Here is a 22,764-nt window from a genome sequence, read left to right as displayed (position 1 = left end):
TATACCTAATACGAAAATGAAAGGCCAGCTACACCACTGTGCCAGATCTTCAGATGGTATTAATCGGCACGTCTGCTTATTGTAATCTAAACCAGCTTGAGTTTGGACCAGATTTTCACGAACATTTACAAGAGATTCCTGCAATTACTTTCTATTCTCCTTCTGTGTACAGAGGCCACAGTGTCAAGTATAATCCAGAATCTTAAACATAAACATGGAAGAGTGAAAACTATGTTTTCTTATCTTTTTTCATAGTCTTCTGTTTTACTAGCCAAGAACCCTTTGCTCTTTCCTAGGTCCTTTTCTGACTTGCATCAAAGTAAATGGCAGTATTACGTTTGGTTTCAAGCAGCATAACTGATACTCTGAAAAAGTTTTTGGGAAACTCTCAAAAAAGATGGGGAAGGTTTTATCTCTCGTGGTCTATATACAAAAATCTGATGTTATCTGTAGCAAAATTCAGATTTTGCCAACTTTTTTCTTTCTTCCATCAGTAAAAATCAAGACAAGTAATTTTGGTTTGGGTCAATTCAGCAAATAATCTGATTTGGATTGAGCTGCCAGAGCACAATTCATGACGCCTGAGAGATACAATCCAGAGAAGGCACTCAGCCCATGAAAGATCATGGAGTCAACTTAGGCAACCAGTTCAGGCAAATGCAGTTTATTGCTGAAGCAATTAAAAAAAAAAAAGTGTTTTAAGAATCTGTGAATTAAAATCTGACTTTAAACTTGTTTTTAGTTTAAAGCGCTATAAAATAGTCAATTTGAGGGCAAAAGTGCTGAAATGGACATTCTTTATGTGACAAACTGATCTTATAACATCTTCATTGATAAATCATTGAAAGAGACTCTAGGGACACTAGAGCCTCGACTGTGCCAGAGTTTCAACTTCAGTTCGCCCTTAGTAAATGTTTCTTTAAAATAAAAACAAGAATGTATAACTCAGTACCGGCATAGTACACCCAACCACACATTCAGATGAAAGTAACAGTGTCTGGAACCATACAGGCACACCTAAAACTTATTAAGTAAGTAATAATTACTTAATGATATTTTTATATCAGCAGTTTTGTTCTGTCTCGAAGGCATGTCTCTGGATTTGTCATCATCTTAGCACTGAATGGTTTTCCCTGACATGTTTACATAGGAAACGTAATTAATTTTGTAAATTTTCCCGAGAGACTCCGTCTTCACAACTGAAGTGACACAAATGTCACAAACTATCTTATAGAAGAGTGAAGCAAGATTTTCTTCCAATTACATAATATCAAATTTAATTATTTCAAGAATATTCCTTGGCTTGTAATAAGTAATAGTAATATACTGAAATGTAAACTGTTTTGAGAATAAAGACTCTTGTGGCCTTTTGTAAATAAGAACAGTTACATTTCAACTCAGTTGCATCGACAAAAGTGGGAACATAGCTTCTGAAATAACACACCAGAATGTTTTCTCACTGTATGTTTAGCTAATATCCAGCGATGTGCTTAATGTATTTGTATGGAGGTTGTCAAATAACTATTTTTCCTTCATTCATGCTTGTCGACAATGCTCATAGCTATAATCTCAAAAGTTATTTAAGCATTTAAAAATTAATTAACAAATATTTATCTGTGGTTTAGTGATATAAAAAGGCAACATTTACAGGGAGAGGCCATAGTTTTTATTAAACTACCCACCAGACTAGGAAAAAGGACAAGTTTTCAGGGACACAAGTCTAACACAGATAAAATTAACTGCTGGCTCAGTGCAGACTGCGAACAATTGATTTGATTAACTTAATTATGTAAACAATTAAACAATTTGAAAGCAAAGGTATTTGATGAGCAGAGAGGAACGTTAGCAGGGCATTTAAGTTCATTTCATCTGACATTAGCATATTTCTGCTGACCAACATAACACTCTTAGCACTATGGTAAGCTTAAAGCAGGTCACTGCCCCTGAAGATGCAACATGTGGACTATTTCTGCTTTCATCGCCCATCAGATTACCTGTTCTTAGTACAAAACTATAGTTAAGTGACTATAAAAATCTTTATCTAACAAAAAGCCCTATCAAACATAGAAAATGTGTGGCCAAATTTCACCCATGATTTGAAAGATCCAAACAGTATGATTATAGCTGATGTGAATTAAATTGCATTGAATTAAATTTCCCATGGCATAACAGAGCATCATTTAAGCCATTTTAATAATCAGAAAGGTTGCATTTAAATGACAGGAGAATTAAAATACCCTCTTTTTAAAGTACTGAATATAAAAAAGTAACTCGGGACCTTGTGTCTGATGAAGAAGCACTCAGGCTGGAAGCATCCATAGACTTCTGTAAGCTAGGGCTGATCTGGTTGCATGCTGTTGAAACCTGATTAGGAGGAGGTGAAACAGGTCCCAGCTGTTGAACTGTCATGGGACTGCTGGTGACTATTACATCGTTGCAGCTGCCTTTTCCAATGGACTTGCACTGCGGTCCATAACCAAGACCTCCTAAAAATAAACAAGGCAGGTTAGTATTCATCTCCCATGAACCCGTGATGAGGCCACAGAACTCACATCACTTTGCAAAGCAGGACAAGTGACTGGAACCAAGTATCTTCAGATGAGGACGAAACAGGAGACCAATAGAAGGATTTTGCGAACTTCTCCAAACACAAAATGCAATATTCTAAAGGGGAATTAATAAATTATGCACATTTAAAACTTGTGCTGAAATACATAAGCTGAAGACCAGGCATCATGGATAAACATCAGAAAAAAAAAACACTGGAAGAGTGTGGGTAAAAGATCAGCCCTCAGCTGAGGGACAGCAAAGCCATAAACGCACTTTTCTCTGAAGAGGGAGGGAAGAGAGAACCCAAGGAGGCTGCAGGAACACCACCGAGCCTTGAATCCTACCAAACCCCACAGCTCCAAGTCATTGCAAGCCCCTCCATCACTCCTACCACTAGCCACCCAAAAAGCAAGGGGACTGCAGGCATGCATGCAAATTGCAACCCTTGCAATAGGTCTGGTGTGGTGAAGCTGCATCGTTTCCCTGGCAGGAGAGAGTAACAGCTGGAACCCAGCATTCCTCAGAGGTCAGGGCAGAAAAATTTGAGCTGCATCAAGCAGAGAAGCATTCTGGACTTTTTTTAAAAGGCCACAATCTGCTCATAATCACTGCTGCGATGACTCAAACTGATGGCTGTTACATGGTAGCACAAGATGATTACAGAGGTAGCTGGCAAGTGGGACGTATCTGCAAAATGCTCTGTGTATTTTGTGTTCTGAGTTAGGTCATAGATGGTGGTTTACAAGATGCCCTGCATTAAAACACATCAAGATGAAAAAGCTAAAATGTAGGTCGTAATATGGAAGTTGTTGGATACCTAGCAAATCCTCATCACAGTTGGAAATTAATAATTAGATGATTCACATTTCTAGCTGCTTCCCCATGTTCCGACTAATCTCCAAAGCAGGATAGCAACATCAGGACAAATAGTGAAAAATACTTCAATTTAAACCATTTTCTAAATTAAATCTACTTTTTACTTGGTTGCACAACTTACATACTAGTTTTTTCCAAGGATGTTCAAATGGGTTGTGAACTTCACAAAGGAATACATTAAGGCAGTTATGGCCCTCACAGTCACAGGAAGAAAATCCAAATCCTTCAATCTCCTCCAGATCAAACAGGATTCTCCTAAAAATTTGCAATTCACCCTCGAAATTTCAAATTATAGCTTTTCTATTTTTTTTTTAAGGAGAACAAATAGATACGTTTATTCCTGTTTCAGATGTCTGTGTCTTCTTTTCAAATCATTCTTCTTCTCTTTGACTGATTCGTAATATCTCACATAAATGTGAGGAGCACATACATGATTCTCAGTCCACTAGGATCCTAAGTGCTTTGTAAATTCACGTAAAGATGTTACAAGTTGATTGCATGATCCACGACCACAACGTACTCCTTGGGATGAAATATGGCAACCCTTTAAGAAAAACGATTTACTCATTGCTACTACTTCGAAACATAACTGAAGAATATAGCATCTGGCTGAAAACTCAAGGGCAAGGAAAGAAGAAAACATTTAATAACCCTTTCTGAAATTTAGCTACAAGGACTGGAAATTTCTGAGGACAAACATGCAAGGAGAATTACTTGTGCTGCACTCAACTCCATTGTGGGTACCAGAAAAAAAGCTTTTAAGCTTTGTAGGATTACTGTCTGCTCTCATTAAAGATGTCCAGTTAAATCAAAATAATAAGAGAAGGCATTTTATTTTCTTCCTGTGAAGCAGTTTATATTTTGAACTCACTAAAGCTGAATCAATGTGTTACTCAGCAGTTGCTTTTATAATGTTACAGAATGCTAAAATGGAACCAGCGAGCAAAAATTAGGCAAAAAGCATAAGTTGCCCCTGATAATAATAACGCTATTCCTCTTAGCAAAAGATGGGGTGGGGTGAAGTTAAAAATTTACATGACACATTCACATCACATAAAATACATAATACTACATAATATACCTATATGTGTGTGTAAATTACATATGTTCAGTCAGCTGTATTTTAGAAAAGTGTCTTTAGTATGTAGAACCAAAGGCTTTCTGCACCAAAGGATATAAAAGACAGGGAAGCGTGTATAATAACGTAAGAAATCCAACTGGCTGTAATGCTTGTAGAGCCTATATATATTGACTACATAGTAAGATGTAAACCTATTATTTAGCATTGAGAAAAACAGCTCTACCACAAAAATGTACCAAACATATACTGATTCTTCCCTGGATGACACCATAATGCCCTTCATTCATAAGCCACTTTCAATGGTAACAACAGATTTCAATGGTAACAATAACACCTACTTTATCATATCCAGGAAATCAAGGGCTGTGCACTTGTAAGATTTTCATTTAGGGACAGTTCAAATAACAATCTGCAACCATACAGTGAAATTGCTATTTATACATGATTAAGCCTGAGCTGCTTGGAACTTACACGTCAGAAAAAAAAAAATCCCAAAAGCAAAACCAGAAAAGGGAGTCATGTCAGACCAGTGCTGTTAAATACAGAATGTTGCATCCTCAATACATCCTGCTTCCCTTTCAATTATAGGGTCTGCTCTTATTATCTGTGCATAAACAGAACCTCAGTGATGCCAAGAACAGCTAAGAGAATTCATTGTGTAAGGATAAGGATGAAGGCCAAAGATGGTCTGGTCACTGGCCACTGAAAGCAAAAAATTAGAAAAGGAGTACTTTGGAGAAATTGTATTACTGGGATGACAGACAAAAGTAATGCAAGACTCCGGTCCTGATAAACATTTGCCTGAGCATTTCTCTGATGCAGAAGTGAAAGGAAAAGGTTTTGTTCTTTTTATCATTGATAAACATTTGCTGTTATGGGGAAAAATGACCATTCTTCCACTTAAAAGGCCAGGGAGGGGAGAGAGATTATCAAGAAAGAATCTATCATCAGCTCCCGCTGTCAAAAGAAACCGCAAAGTAAAAGACTACTGCTATGAAAAGCAAAGTCATGACATTTTATCCACTGTTTCTTACAGGTGTTAATGTGCCAAAAGACCATCATTAATACCTCATCTGTGTCCCGCAGGTCTGAGCAGTATTAATTTGATCTGAATCAGGCGTGAGCAGACAATCACATGTCTGTTGAGCTAAGTCAGAGCACAAGATAGGAAGCTTATGCTGACTTTGAGCCAGCTGCAGGAGTGCAGACCGCATATGATCTAGCATAAAGTTAAATGGTGCAACATGGACATCTGACCTGGCATGAGCCTGCTGCTAAAAGGCAAGCTGTCAGAGAATGTGTTCAAAAGCACTGAATAAATGTGAACTGGCAGAATGACTATGTCCCACATCAGCATTTGGCATCATATACCCACAGTGCAAGAGGAGCCCTCAGTCTAGGTTTTCTGTATCATTGACTCAAAGCCTGAAAATTTCAGGACAATGAAAGGACATCCAGGAATTCCTTAATGCCTTGAATCCACATCAGCTGAGATAAATGGGAACCTCTCTGGAGGACATCGTGGGTTTTGACTGAGGCTGTAGATTCTAAGAAAAATATGTGGATCTAGTATTTTAAATGAGCAAGAGAAGCAATTTATTTTCTTATATACTAAGATATAAACCAGGAGATAGTCCAATAAAGGCAACAATAGTTGCGGTGATGGAATCAGTCCTGAGCTGGCTCACAGGAAGAGCTATGGTTGATTACCATATCGTTTATTCCAAATAAACATATTACACATAAATCAAAACTGCTCTTCATCAGTAACTAGCAGTAATAGTTAACAAGTATAAACAGTAAAAATATTTTACAGAAATATTTTAATCCATTCACTTCCTCACTCATTAGCTTGCCTATTTTCCTTGTTTATTCTCTATACTTAGTTAATAGCTAAGCTTCACTCATCCTTGACATGCAAAAATATTTCATTGCAATCTTCTGAAGAACATTCAAAGAATACAGAAAAATACAACTACTTTAATTTAGGTACACTGAATTTCAGATGAGATTCTCTTAATTTTATATCACTCTCATAGTTTTTGGAGGCAGAGTCCAATACGAAATTATTTCCATTTAAACACATTTTCTTTTATAAGATATTGATTGAAAACCAACCAATTTCTTTACCTACTTCTTCAAGTCAAGAGTAGTAACTTGTTAATTCTCCCAAGTAACTCAGGTTATAAAATGAAACTGCTTCACCAAACCTTCGAAATTGTAAACTATGCTTCCCATGTATAAATGATAATACAACCAAAACATATAACAGCAAAACCAGTTTTAATTTTTTGGTGTTCTGAAACGCACAACAGAGCAAATACGTCAAATTCAATCATCTCTTAGATCAATAAATTCTGCAATAACTGAATTAATAAGTATGAAAGAAAGCTATTAAAAGTATCTGAAAATCTGTCCTGTTGGTACTGTTAGAATAACAGCTAGAAATAAAAGAATTGCAACAAAGGAGCAAAAGGTAATTTCCCTAGGGGATTTTCTGTCTGTTGATGTACAGTAATCGAGAGTTTTGGAAACGGTCGGTTTTAGTGTTTCCCTTGTAACTGGCTTCCAACCTTGTTTGTGTGGATTCTGCATTCACCAAAATGCAGAGAAAAGGGCACACCCAAAAAAGCGTATTGTAAGACAATAAATACTAAAAAGGACAGAGACCAAAGCAGTAAGAAAGACTGTGACAACGTATTCTTCACGTAGATTAGAGATAAGTCACCAAGGCCTTTTCAAACCAAATTTGGTCTTTTTCCACAACATGGCGAACCTTCTGGATGTTGCAGTCCCCAGCTACCACGTACATTTTTGCTGTGTATCACCACATCTGCGGTGGTGGCACCCTAGTTGGAGGGGTTTTGCAGCAGCTGCTGACTGAACAAACTTAAGGGTTTGCGTGTAAGACTTGTTTCCAGATGGGAAATATCCCAACCCCTCCCACCTTGGGAAATATCCCAACCCCTCCGTGCCAAACCTTTCAGGCTTCCCCTCCACCAATTCCAGCTGTATTACTAATGACTACTAGAGAGCTAGCCCTTGTCCCTTTGTCCGTAAGCACAATGGCCACTGTTCTATTGTTTCTACAGCCGGCTAAGAGGCACTGTTTCACACCAACCACATAGACAGAGACACCAGCTGCAGGGCAGTGGATATCAGACCCCCTGAAACCCTCTTTAAGTGTGTTAAACTGGAGCTTCAAAGGGGAAAAAAAAAAGGCAGAATAGGGGGAAGATTACCACTTGCCTCTATTAGCAAAAGATCAGCCAAAATCTTTGTTTATTTGGAAATCTGGGCTTCTTCACGCTCCTATCACCCTCTGAGCCCAAGTCTTTTTTGGGAGACCTTCAGGCTTGTAGGTGAACACACAAAAATTCAGTCAAAATTACATTAGGTATGAGAAATTTTTGTATGGCATGCAATCTGGAAGTTTTCAGGATACAAGTAAATTACTAAACTATGGCTCAAAAAGTTGCCAAATTATGATTTTTATTGCAAGTCTTATGAAATATAGTAGTTTCTCAACTACACCACACCACACAGACACTACATGTAAGTGAAACAGTGATTCTTGGCCTTTATTTTCTTAAAAAATAAAATTTAAAAAAAATCAAGGCTTTGTAGTTAGAGAGAAAATTCTGAAACTGAGATCCTCAAACCTCACTGGTTTTAACCTCATGGTTATGATCTTAGCTCATGATATTCCTAACATTTACAATTAGCAACGCCTTGTTAGTAAGAAATATCCTCCAAAGCCTCTGGCAGCGTCCACTCTGAACAGCGAGTTAGACAGACCATTAATCTGACTAGTATTGGCAATTCCCATGTTCTTAACTGTTTGCAGAGACTTAGTCTTTACAATCAAGAAGAATAAGCTGGAGGAGATACAATGTTGTCACATAATTCTGTTTAGTGTATTATGAGAAAATATTATGTATGCACTTTAAAAGCTCCCCATGCTTTGAATCTTGGATAGGCAGTTTCTTCACTAACAGAGTGCAGTTGGTAAATTAGCTTGCACTAATTTCCAATGCTATTTGCCATTCATTGCATGAAGTACTCAAGCATGTACTTTCAGCAACTCTGCTGTGAGACAAAAGAGACTGACAAAGCACAATGAAAAACAATGTCTCCCTTCAAGTGGAACCAAGGTAAAAAATTATCCAGAACTGACCGGTGAAAACAATACCTCACAGGTGATTAACTTAGCTGGTTTAAAGCAGACAGCAATGAGATCACCTACTTCTATGGAACACTTTAACCACTAAATTTAAACAAATGAAAACAGTGGTCCTGTAATGACTAAACTAAGAATATATTACGAAACAGTCAGGTTCAGGAAAAAACTTCCAGGAGAAAATGCACACTTCCAGGAGAAAACAAAGATTTTCAATTAGATCTGCAGGCATTTGTAATATCTCATATTAACTTCAAATCAGTTTTATTTATATCAGCAACGCCTCCCACCTATTAAAATGCTATTTTGAAAGCTACTTTGTTTTCTTATTTTGCATAAAAAGTAAGAAGTTATCAGTTAACTACTGCACAGACCAGTAAATGTTTAACTGAACTAAAATATAAATGTTTTAGCTGCAATGGGTAACTCCTTACTTGTTATCAGTGACATTAGATGACTTCTGCTTTTGTCCTTGTTAGGATAATATACAGTATGTGCTCTTCTACTGCAGAAAACATACAGCTTTACATGTTTGGTTTATGCTACCACTTCTCTACAGTATTAGTTACTCATACCAGCTTCTGGTAAATTTCTATCTACAAAACTTCACGTGACCATTTAGTTTGTATTTCTGAAAAATTAATACATTGTGCAAGCCCCACATTCTTCTCAAATAACTGGTATGAATCAAGAGAAACTCCACTAGTAATGTAATATGTTACTCTACTGGTATATTAATCTAATGGTGAATAATACCAGGTGAAAAAAAAATGAGTTTAATGTTTTAAATTTCAGTATTGGCCAGCTCCTTAAAATATCATTACAATACAGACGGAGAGAAAATTATGATGATAATCAAAATAGAAATATACAGATATTTGAAAGAACAAAAGAGAATTGTATTGGAACTAGAAATAATAACTTCCAGTTCCAGTGACATTGGGAAATTACTGTTTGAATCTGACCTAAATGAACACTGAGCATACATCTGTATATGTGTGAGAGCACAGACTATTATTTCAACTGACTTGCAAGCGGCATTACTTGAGGGGCAAACCAAAAAATAATATTGTTAAAACTTCCTCATACATTATGAATGGTAGGACTCAAATGAAATCCATAGGGAAACACTTTGCCCATTAAACAGTGTTGCATTCAACTGCAAAATAAGCAGATCGATTCCGGCAGTGTTGTTGGAATACTTCTTTGCTGATGCCACCTGATTGCAATGCAGAACAGTCAGCTATGGAGGGACAATAAGAAAACACTTTAGAAAAATAATTCTCTGATTCTATAACACTTCATCTCCCACAACAACTTCTAGCACTGTTCAACCTTCACTGCACATTTGTGCTTTTCTTCACGTTAGAAATACATGCTTACCATTTTTTCCATTAATTCCTGAAGTTTTTTTTCCTCACTTTGAATTAAAAGATGCTCAGATCAGATAAATTCTGTTATCTCAATATCCTTACTGTTTTAGAAAATACCACATAAGAGCTTTGCTATCTGTAACAATAGGCACATGCGGATCCATCACTGAAAAGACTTTATCGTTCCATATACCGAAGCAAGGAGCATAGCAATGTAGCCACTGTTCACATGTAATTTCTGATTTCTTGCTGTGTTCATTGGACTACTACCTAACACAGAGGCAGCCTTCCCTGCGCATACCTTATATTTGCTTCTCCTTTGAGCCTGGATGTATGGGCAGTGAGTAATGTTGGGAAGAAAGAAGCAGACCCCTTCCCTCCTCCAGGCCCCAGGCAAAGGGAAGATCTTTTGTCTCCTTTACCCACTTAGACAGGGGGATGCTAGCTCCATCCAGCAGAGCACCAAGAGTAAGGGGACAGACTCTCAGCAGGTTTAGGCTGCCTTAACTCCAACGATCTATGACAACCTCTCCCTAGAAAAACCTGCTGCCAGATGTGCAGGAGTCCTGCGCAGAGGATAGCAGAGCAAGGAGGTTGCTTTCTACCTCCAGCATGGGCCAGGTCTCAGCCTTTGCACCGTAATACATCAGTGCCAGACCGCATTGCATGTCATGATCCAGCAGGAGACACCTATTCAGCAAAAAAGCATGCAATAAAGCTTTGTTCAATGTTAAACTGTCATCCCATGTGAGGCTCTCTTTCTATATCTTTACAGATTACCCAAGGTATTTGACCACTGCTTCTCAGAAAAGCATCTTTCCTCCTTTAAGACACTGAAATGCACAAGCAGGAGAAAATAAATGCCAACCTGTTGAATACTGATACTAATTAAGAACAGGTGGCAAATGTAACATGGCAAGAACTGCAGAAATTGGCCCTTGCAGTATGCAAGCAGGAATGTAAGTAACTTGCAGTCACATTCAGTATGTTTTTGTTTCCCAGATAAAGTCCATTGTTCAAGGATACTAAAGGGTAATTTTTAAAACTGCTTGGCCCTGAGTTTCTGAGCAGTACAATTTTCTCTTTTTCCTTGCATTAAAAACAAGATGCTGTTTAATGTTGTTTCTCCTAAAAGATAGTATAAGAATGTTATCCTAGTTGTCACTTTAACCAGGCAGAAATAACAAGCATACAGCCCACATAACGTATGTATTCTAAGAGGCTTTATACTCAGTTAATTAGTTTAACTATTGCTTTCATGGTTCATTTAAAAGTTTCACGCTTCATTAAGCAACAATATATTTTATCACCTCAAAAAACTTTTCAGCAAAAATACAATTGTCTTTTCAAGTGATAATCTTGTTAACTGATATACACATTTCAAGCATGTCTATCAGACACTATCGAAGTCTGAATTGCTACAGTAGCAGTGTCTCAAAGCATTATGCAATCTCATTCCACGCAAAATGGAAAGATTTTTTTTGCCTAAAACAAAAGTACTTTGTCAAGAAAAACAAAATGTTTTTGACACGTTATTTTCATCATTAAAAAAGTTCCCGCATTGATCTCTGGTTGTTCCACCTTCACAACAATCAGCTCAAACATACCTTGGATTCAGCAGTTGTGGCTGTTTTGTCAAAGTCTTTAAGTTCAGAAAGTCAGAAAGCTATGTCCTTAAGGAAGCATAAAGATCAATGAAACTACTAGTTGCAAAGATACAGAGGCCAAAAGCCAAGTGCAACTCATAAAAAGAAACTTCTGTGGTTAAGAGAACATTTTTTCTAATATAAAGGTTTACTTACTTATGCGGAATATGCATTTTCTCAATTCAGGATATGAGATTACCTCAGAGCAGTTTAGAAGAACATTTTCCAGACTGAGAAATTACTCCTTAAAAGTCCACCAGAACTTCTCTGGAAATTTCTACTACTATCTTCATATGCAGTCATGTTCTATGAAATATATGGTCAGTAAGGTGCATTGCAACAATAAAATGACAGCCGTTCTTACTATTTAAACTGACTTTTAGACGAGGCCACTATCAGCATCCTTCATGTTATAGCCCACTTAGATTGCTTAAAAGCTGAAATGTTATTACATCATGGTCCAAACAAAACTTCCACTTAATCTTTCCACTCTTATCTCTTCAAGTCAATGAGAGGCAAACCCTGGGAAAATCATACAAACAGCCACAAGTATTTAAACTCTATATTGTCACTACATGCTTCCACTCCTCGCAAACCTTTAGACATTTTTCTTTCAGTTTTATTCTTTCATTAGCCCAAGGCGTGCTAATTAATCGCAATTTCCCAGCTCTTTTGTTGTTGTAACCAAAAAGAAAAGACAAAAAAAAAAGCTCATTCTGTCTTGTTAAAGTGAGTCCATCTACCTTCCACAAAGCCAGGGTAATAAGAGGGAGGATTAAGGCCACTTGAATGGCTTAGGCCCCGTAAAGACAACTCCAGCTCCTGCCTTTAGCTGTCATCCTTGCCAAAATTGATTCACGGAGAATGACATCTTAACCACAGCTCTTACTTTGTGAAGAGGAGGCTGCTGTGTTGGCAGGGTTTGGCATCTCAAGTTGGGTACTGAGTAAGGTCTGATGCGAAGACACAGGAAACCACACTGGCACACCAACGCAATGGTGAGTGTGCGTGTCTGCAAGGGCCGTCTGAAGGGCAGAAAGAAGTGTTCATGGACAAAGGCATAAAAAAGGCAAATGTATGCGTGCTCCGCTGAGCTGAAGCACCTTTGTTAAAGGGTGGAAACCCACGCTAATGTCCTGATGGAGCCTGAAATCTTTTTAAGAAGCTGGTCATCCCAACTGTGTATCTCTCCTCCATACCTCTAAAAAAATAAAGCGATACCCATCTTTACATTACTTTGACAGAAAGAATGTGCTACATAGGCTAGAGTAAAATGTTCAAAACTGATTATGTGATTTTCAAGGACTTCATCCTATTGACTTTCAGTGAAGATAAATTCCCAAGTACCTAAGTCATTTTTACAAACAGAACCTGGCCTTATGAGCTGCTTAGGTAATTCAAACTTCTGTCATATGCAGGTGTTCAAGTATTCTTCATACAATTTATTGTGTGTTTCTTTAGTATTCTGCTGTGATTTTCATTAAATTGCAGGGATTCGATTCCTTGCGATTCAGGGATTGCAATTCCCTGAAGTTAAGGTGAATAGGATATAAATCAGCGCCCCTTATAGTCAGCTGTGGTTGTATCTCACTATTACTGAAATCCACACTCTATTCTACAGTTTGTAAAACTTTGTTAAAAAAACATTTGCTTTTGAAGTACTTCTGATGTGCCCTGCACGCTAAAGATGCAAAACAAAGCCCATTCCACTTCCAAAAGACTCCAGAAGACTAAACCAGGCCAGCAGAGTTAAAGTGCGTATAATTGAAGAAAAGACAATAACGAGAATAATGGTTACATTATTTTTCCTTTTATATGACTAGCTCCTCTTCGTGCAACATTCAAGGATCAAGTCTGCACAGGCAGGCTGAATGAAGAACAAGTGTGGATTTACAGCCTGGGTTTGGGAGAGTTTTCAATGCCTAGATGTGGTAGGTTGACCTTGGCTGGCTGACAGATGCCCACCCAGCCAGTCTCTCACTCCCCTCCCAGCCCAATAACACAGGGGAAGAAAACAAGATGGAAAAGCTCCTGTGTCAAGATAAGGACAGTTTAATAAGAAAAGCAAACGCTGCGTGCAGAGGCAAAGCAAAATAAGGGATGTATTCACTACTTCCCATCAGCAGGCAGGTGTCCAGCCACTTCCTGGGCAGCAGGGCCTCAGTACGTGTAGCAGTTGCTCCGAAAGACAAATGCCACCACCACAAATGTCCCTGCATCCTCCTCCTTTCCCTCAGCTTTGATTGCTGAGCACATCATACAGTGTGGAATATCCCTTTGGTCAGTTCGGGTCAGGTGTCTGGGCTTTGTCCCCTCCCAACCTCTTGCTCACCCCCAACCTACTGGCCTGTTTTTTGTGGGGAAGTGGGGTGGTGGAGAGAAAGCCTTGACACTGTGCAAGCACTGCTCACCAAGAGCCAAAACACCGGTGTGTTATCACTGGTGTGTTATCATTGGTGTGTTATCAACATTGTCTAGTCACAAACACAAAGCACAGCACCATATGGGCTGCTATGAAGAAAGTTAACTCCGGCCAGCCAGACCCAGTATACTATGATATGGAAGAAACCCAAAGAAATGTCAGTAGACTGCTCTGGGAGAGGCAAATGTGTGGGGAACCAGCTCAGCAGGGTAGGGAGGGGAAGCGCTTCCCAGTGAATGCCTGGACTTCAGGCATCGCTCCAGGCTTCGAATTTACTTCTAAAAACATTATCAGAGTCCATTTTGAAAAGAGGAATGCTCTCCCATTATGATTTTATTTTAAAATATGTGAGAAAAAGGAAAATTAAACATTGGATAGGTATTAAACATTCAGTTTTCTGTTCAAATAATACAGTTTTAGGATTTCACAAGGCTTGCATTTTCAGGAAAGAAAGTCACTAGTTTCATAACCAGGGATATCTTACCGGTTTCAGACAACAGCAAGAACTTTGAATATGAATACGAATACTTTCACTCTATTCACTCTGAATAATTCTTTGAAAGCCAATTTCTGCCTTTAAATCATCATTACACAAAGGTTGTTGCTTTTTTAATCAGCAGGTGTTTTTTCAAAAGGATGTTTCTGCCTGAGAAACCCAAGCAAAGAGGAATTCTGAAGGCTCAGCCAAAATTGCAAACTGAGCTAAGTGTTGTAGGTACCACAGAGGTGATCTTGTTTTCTTTCCTTTCCAGAAATTATATTGACTAAACCACCACAATTCCTTCCCCTGCTCTTCTCAGGCAGATATGACTTGGATGTATAGAAGGAGTTACTTACCCAAGATGCCCTGAAACAGACAGGCAGAGGGACAGTAGCTCCTCTCTGCAGAATCGGGGCAGTGGGCCAAATGCAGTGGTGGGATGAAAAGCTGTGATGTAAATTGCTTCTCCCCCAAGACTAAAAAGAGAACCCCAACCACAGCCTGCCCTCTCGGTTGCCCCAGGAGGAGCACATCTGCACCACACATACAGGCACAGCGTGTAAGGTGACAGCTATCTCATACAATTTACAAAGAGGGGTAAAAGCTAGGATGTGAGGCAAGCAGCCCGGAGTAACAACTATCTCATAGGAATATGGATGTTCACAGGGAAATGTAAGCCAGCAAGCAAATTTCACATAAAATTTCCAACAATTGTTCAAAGATCCTCTCTTTAGGTCTGGCTTTACTCCCATATAAATGCATGAAAGCACTAGGTGCATACACCAACTAGGTATCCTTCCTTTTGGTAGCTCTTCCTGACTGTCCTCAGGATCAGAAGAGAAACTGAACAACGGGGACTGCCCTGTTCCTTCTGCCTAACACGCGAGACAACTCCTACATAGTTTCCTAGGTGAAAAGGCCAGAAGCATATATCCTGAGACAATTTCAACGCGCCTAACAACTGTTGGAGACACTCCAAATTTGTAAGCTAAGACAATGTTGTAGGCCCTTTTACAATATTTCTTGCTAAAAGCCAGGTGCTGAAATCTGGAAATCAGCAGCATTTTCTGCAATGTCAAATAACACCCACATACCCAAATAATACCCACATACACTAGATTGTGAATTTTTGCTCCTAAGCCTCATCAGTTACCTACTCAATAGTCCCTTTGATTTCTGGTCCAAAATAGGTACGAGTCAGTTTCAGCTCTAATTTTTGCCTTATGTTAATGAAATTATCTTTAAAAACAAGTTCTTGGGTCATTGTTTTAATGTCATTCCACAAGAAGTAGTGCAACACAATCATAGTCTCACATAACAAATACCTGCTATTCTAACGATGTCTTTGTTTCTCTTTAGGTATTATACCTGGGTACTACTAAGAATGCATGTGAAACTAAACTATATTGCATTTTATCACAGATAAGCATGTTTCACCATCTAATATATACATACACAGGGGCAAAAGTACAGCTAGCCACCTGTCTTTAACTTTGCCAGTTCTTAAATTAACAATTCATAAACAGGCACCTATAAAGTCTGAAGTCTTCATGACTAGATTTTGATCTTCTCCATGTTTTCTACCCTTCTAATCCTGTTATGGTTATCACAAAACTTTTAAGTAGATTGCCACCATGTTTTTCAAAAGGCTGCAGCTGAGGGGCAGGAAAAAAACATAAATATTTCTAAAGTTATCAATGGGCTAAAGTAGGGTGCCTCTTTATGATATTACTTTGTGCGTATGTGCAATCTTTGTGATATTACTTTGAAAAGATACAGTGTGATCGGCCAAATGGATGAACAACCCATCAGTTTGACCACATGCAGCAAAGTAAATCCTCTGGAACAGGGTATCTCACATCAGTAAAGGTGTATAAATTCTTAAGTATTTATGGGATTGGATCATAGCTGTGATCAGAGTAAACCTATGCATTTCATTAACCTAAACAACTAAATCATACAAATCTCAATAGCCACACCCAAGTTTTCTATTTTAAAGAAACAATGAAAGATGCTTTATCAAGAGCACGTTTGTTAGGATTGTAATTTAGCCCCCGGTTTCTTGTTTGCAACTCTTAGAAAATTATTTCTTTCTCCATGAATTTTTTAAAAGAAAGAAATCTTAGTCTAGCTATAACACACTAGGTAGTTGCAAAGAAAAAAAGGAGATTATTATCGTTGTGTTCAACACACAACAAACCCCTTGCAAAAGATTCCAGCATCTAATTTAAAAGACTCATTTTAGTGATCTCTGGGTAAAGAATGATTCAAATCATTCAGTTTGACCATTAATGAACTTATAGGTTAGTATACGGTGAAGGAATTCATGACAAGAGCAATCATGTGGAAAGAATCTGCTCACGACTATTTGTTCTTGTTTTGCAGAACTTACTTTTTTTTTAATCCAATCAACATGGATTGGTTCTTTCTGGTTTAACATACTACAAAGTTTCTTAAGTCTCCCCAGAGACTGAGGAATTCAGAATCTTTCTTGAACCAGAATCCCCAAAACTGAATATAAGAAGAAATGCAGAATGAAAGATTAACAGTGATTTTTTTTTGTTTGCACAAAATCCATGTCCTAATGTTTGATGCATGACTGTAGGCTAATTGCTGTAGCACTTAAGAGAGCATTTTTATTAGTCAAGAATGGGAATATATTTTTCTTCTATTCTCAAACCCTCCCAATTCTATTTATAAAACAACACCTCTCAATAAAAGTCAATTTTTATAAACATGAACTGGGAGAAAGAAAAGTTAAAGATCACACTCAACATATGGTTCACCACAGTAAAACATCAGGTCAGAAATGTATCTTTTTTCCTAAAAATACATACACAGTTTCACACACACTTTTTCTTGGTGATTCTGCTGAGTTACTCATTACACATAGGAGTGATAGAAGGCATTGCATGCCTCAAATGGTATTAATGACTTGACATTTCTCAACATTTTTCAACCACAGAGCTGTCTGTAACTGTACTCATGTACACTTTCTTTTCAAAGTCAAGCTAAGAGGGACTGGCAAGGGTACTGAGAAGACCCTGTTTGCCCTCCACCCTGAACACCGGCCATGCTGTCCCATACATTTTGCGTTGTCTCTTGGTATTTGCCAGCTTACTCGTGCTCTTCCCCTACCTGCCATCAGGAGGCAAAACAGAAGGGGAACCTGGTCTTGGCATGGTGAGCCACTTGTGTGAACAGAGGGGTCTATACTCACCAGGGACATGCACACCTGCAGGTGCCCACTGCAGACAAGCCACTGGCGGACTAAATACGCTCCTTAACTCAAGGTAAATGAAAATGAGCTTCTTCCTTGGTTCTACCTCTTGCAGGCAAATGTCAGCACTGTTCTTCAGAATATTGTCTAGACTGAGAAAGTATGTATGTCAAACCATCTGCAGACACTGAAAAAACCTGAAACCTGCTAAAAAACTACTACAGCTGCAAACCTTGTTTTCATGAGTTTATTCCTAATTTCTTTACCTAAAAACTCAAAAGCTGGTATTCACAAAACGTTTCTATGGTAGTTCATAATCAACTGATCATTACATACTTAAAAACCAAAAAGGCTGTGCAATACCTTTACACAGTTTTGCATGGTGCCAACAATAGCAAAACAGACCATTTTGTTTGTATACAATTATACTAATTACATAATTAGTTAATGTTTGCACAGTGCTTTAATGTATACAATTTTTTCTTTCAAGAGTTGTTCATGTTAATCCGCTGGCAAAGTAAGAAAACCAAGATCAGGATGTCTCAACTGCACTCTGCAGTGCAAGAACCCAACTAAATGTGACCACTGGAGACACGTGTTGTCTACAACAGCGGGGAACCTGTGCAGTCCAGCTCCCTACATAAGCCACTCTCAGCAGCACTTGAATATGAACTTGTCTTACACCTCCACTGCACTCAGGCCCTGCCTCTACTTCCATAAATGTAAAATGAGATTTTCAAAAAGTGCCAGTAAGTTTTTAGTTCACTTTCACTATACTCAGACCTCAGGATCAGTCAAAGTGAGACCATCGCTGAAGGTTTTAAAAAAGCCCATCAATGAAATGTGCAAGCAGCTATAGCAAATTCAAGCTCATCATCATGTAGTCAGTGTTTTGAGACTTCATTTTCCTCACAGGCTTTTGTGAAAACACAAGAAACAAGAAAAATTAAAATACTTTCTAGGTGCTTTTACACCCCGTACACTGTAAGAGTAAGAATTGTACAATGTGTGGTAACACTCTGATCCTTTTCTGCAGGGTATGTTGTGTTTTATGCTGTTTAAAAGGAATAAAGCAAGTACAGTGTTTTTTTTTTCTTGTAATGCAGAGATTCTAGCCTTCATTGTCTTTCCTTTACTCTTGGCTTCCATAAAGAAATTGTCATCCTTTTTTTTCTGAAGGCTACGGAGGATCAGAGTGCAGTAAGCTGGGTCTGGAAATTTTGTTTTCAGTGGCATGTCTTTCCCTTTCATGTATGAGGCCATAAGACAATCACAATTTGTATTTCAGAGGAGCACAGATAAGATGCAACAAGCAGTACCAGACTAACACAGCTATGCTCTTCTCAGTGTCCAACAACAGGACAACAGTCCAACAAGACTGACCCTACAGTCTAGACAAAGGCAGACAATAGTGAAGTAAAAGTAAAGAAAATGAAGTATAGAAAAGAAAGTAAAGCAAAACTGCATCTTCCCAGTGAAACCTTTGAACTTGAGGCACAGTGCTTCCCAGGTCTCTCCCTTAGGAAGTACAGCTTTGCAAAACTTCTCAAGTAACCTGAATGTCACTTACACAGATTTGGTCCTTGGTGTTCCTCTTGGCTTGTAGCAGGGCAATTAGCAGGCGTATTCCCTTTGTCCAGCTGAGAGAATTATATTGTGGTTAAGTAAACATGGGCACGTACACTTTGTTCTCCCTCTTCCTCCCACAGGTATCCCTTCACACACTTTCAGCTCCAACACCCAAACAAATTTCAATCAGTATTGGTCTTACTAGAAGTAAAAGGCAAAGTAATAAAAGAAATCTGCATGAAAAAAAAACATTGCCTTCTTGTGCAAGAAGACGACTTCAATTACTCACACAGATGTTCCAGACTGTAGCTATACCTGCTCTCTATCTATGCCTTTCTGTAGCTGTATGTAAAGTATGTGTTTTTAATACTGCAAAATTGTTGCTTATTGTGAGTGCTGTTCCAGTAGTTCTTCATCACTCTGTAAAGAAACTGGAGACTGAAGGGGGATTTGAACAGTGCTTTGAAAAGTCAAAAAAGAAAAGGTAGCAATGATGGGGAAATAACCAGAGCACAATGAGGTTGGGAGAAGATAGACTGGTAGCAAGAACACAATCACTGAGGGATGAAAGGCAAGAGTTACACTTACCACTGCCTCCACCTCATCTGATTTCATTGCATCTGTTAAAGGACCACTTCCCCAAAGGAGTTTCTGACACGTACTACCAGTTTGCGGAAATGACAAACACCAGCCTCTGTGTTTACTGAGTTATTACGCCTGCCACGGGCACTAATTTAGAGGTGCTACCCTCCACATACAACTACAGGCCTAATGCAAAGAATCATTTATGAAATTTTGAATAGGACTTAGCAGCATCTGGAAAATGTTTATTAATATTCATAGACCAGTTACCTTTCAGACAAAAAGAGACATGCTGAAGGCATATGACAGGTAATTGAGAGGTATGGCCACAGGCACTGTGCAGACATTAAGACACTGCAGTAATTTGCAGTTGTAAATTTTTTGTACAGTAACAGCAGCAGATTTTGGCAGATACAGTATTAGCAATGACTCAGAGAACCTAGAAGAGGAATTGCTAGTGAGAAAGCAGCAAAACTGGAGATCAGGGAAAGAAATGGTAGTTTTCCACAAAAGCTAACAGACATGAATACAATACAGATAGGTCATTTCACGTGGGTTTTGGGTTTTTTTTTAATATAAGAGGAGAAATCTGGCATAATGTCCTACTGCAATACAAAAAAGCAGCTGATATGTTTTTTCACGTAGGTGATGAGAGTATTATCACAAACACAAGGAGTAATCAGTGGCTGCTATTTTTCCGGTCACAAGTTAGACAGCTACACTATTTGACTCACTTGTACATGGGAATAAAGTAGGTTTGCATCTTGTATTTTGAATTTGTGTTGCATTAGTCATGAGCATATAAATTTAGGATATGTGCATATATTACTATGTAAATAGATAATAAGCAGAAATACTGTAAACAATTAGAATATTCACCAGAAAAATGGATGAAAATAGTTGCTAAGAATCAAACACTAAATCTTACTACACTGCATTAGGAGCAGCCATTCACTTACTTTAAGGACGTCATCTGAACTTCAGATTGCATCCTTTGCAACTAAGTATTAGGTATGAACAACCGAAAATACTGATGCTCAGTTTTTTCTTTCAATAATTCAAAACAGTATTTAAAAAATGTTTGCAGTTGGAAAACTAGATGCTTTGCCAGTCTTCTGCACCTTATTATTTAACAGTTTGTTTTTCCTGTTCTAAAATAATCCAAGGCTTTTGAAAAGTTTAGAGAAGACACTTAGACAAAAAAAAATCCTATATACTCTTTTTCTTTTATCTTTCAAAGCTACTATTATTCCTTAGTAAGTAACTTATCTTTCGTAATCTAAACTCAATTAGCTTTCTTGCAACATTATTTTTACCATATTAATTTCAACAAAATCTCTCCTATGAAGAATACCATATTATGGAATTTAATTGGAATGAAATAAATAAATCAGTTTAAACCTCTAGAATCTAACATAAATTTTTTTCCTACACTTCTGCAGAAATATTTAGTATGGCATAGTTTTCCATTAGGTTCTATAAAAGTCTAGCATTTTCTAATAAAACTCCTATAGAATTGTCCACAAAGACTAAAAACCAAACTGCTCCAGCAACCTTTCATTCTGAGTTTCAGCTTCATCCTTTGACAGGGAGAAGTTGTTACCATCTAAAAGAAGTGTCTTTGCAGCTGCACAGACCCCACCACCTCTCTCAGTAGAAGAGGTTAATTAAAAAAATATCCAGATTAAAGAAGAAACTCATGTCGGAATCAGGGAATGTTCATGTAATATTTTCTCTTAATAAGAACAAACTCCTGCTTTCGTGTCCACCCGCCAACGGGGGACACAGACATGTAGAAAGAGCTTCCCTGCTCGTATTTTCAGAACTCTCTCACACAGTATGGGGCTGATCTTCCCATTCATAAGGCCTTATGCAGAGTCACCAGCCCAAGAAGGTCCACGTTTTCTCCTCAATCCACCTTCCTAGTACCATAGCTATCAGTGATTGTGACTGTCTTCTACAGAATGCACACACAGGAATGTCCTTTTCCTTCTCCTGGGAGGAAGACTTGTGCCTTGTGTTTCAGGTTTGAAGGCTCAGAATACTTCAGCCATTTGCCTCCCAAAAAAAACCCATCTTAATTCTTCCCCTGATAAACGTCAGTACACAACGACAAGAAAATCCACAAGTCTAAATAGGTCCTTCAATATATAGAATATGAAGACCCAAATCTATGAAAACAGATGAAGCTCCAAGGCACATGCTGCACAAGCATGCTGGTTTTTAGAAAGGCTTGCTGACAGAGGAGACGTAGAGGGAAAGAAGACAGAATTGTGATGCTGGGGATACCAGGACTTATCCACCATCCCAACAGGTGCGGACCAGTGGCCTTTGTAACCACCAGTCAGGAGGCTATGTGGAACAGGCATGGCTGAAAAGTCTTCCATGGTCTGTCTCATTTGTTTTTCAAGTATTTCCTGGGGCAGACTCAAAGCTGTTCCACCTTTCAAATGCCCAATGAGATAATAACCCTACTTAATTTCTGCATAGGACTTGTCCTGAGGTCAGTAAAAGTTTCAAAGCCTTCAGCAGCTTCCATACTTAACAAGAAAATGATTTTTCTTTTGTGAGAAAGGAATTCAAAACAACCACAGGAAAAAACGTAAAAAATTAATGGTGTTGGTATTACACAAGATTCTAGGCAGAGTTAGCAATTTGACTATGAACTACACAAAGCCATTTTATGAAACAAATGCTTCCCATCCCCATCCAAGTTAACCGTAATAAACAGACTGACCAAAAATTGACAGTTTCACTGGGTTTTGAATACTGCCCAGAATTTGT

The 22,764-nt window shown here is 38.2% G+C and overlaps 1 protein-coding gene across 1 annotated transcript in view; it reads right to left on the bottom strand.

The window, feature by feature from the left end:
- Positions 1 to 22,764, bottom strand: part of GLIS3 (GLIS family zinc finger 3) — a 186,728-nt gene that overhangs the window by 151,332 nt on the left and 12,632 nt on the right. The window contains exon 2 of the mRNA XM_075136275.1: positions 2,279 to 2,486. Within this exon, the coding sequence (XP_074992376.1) occupies positions 2,279 to 2,486 (208 nt within the window). The remainder of the gene's footprint in view (positions 1 to 2,278; positions 2,487 to 22,764) is intronic.

Source organism: Calonectris borealis, chromosome Z (assembly GCF_964195595.1).
Source record: "Calonectris borealis chromosome Z, bCalBor7.hap1.2, whole genome shotgun sequence".
Classification (NCBI taxonomy): domain Eukaryota; kingdom Metazoa; phylum Chordata; class Aves; order Procellariiformes; family Procellariidae; genus Calonectris; species Calonectris borealis.
The sequence above is the reverse complement of the archived record's forward strand: the minus strand, read 5'-3'. Positions and strand labels throughout refer to the sequence as shown.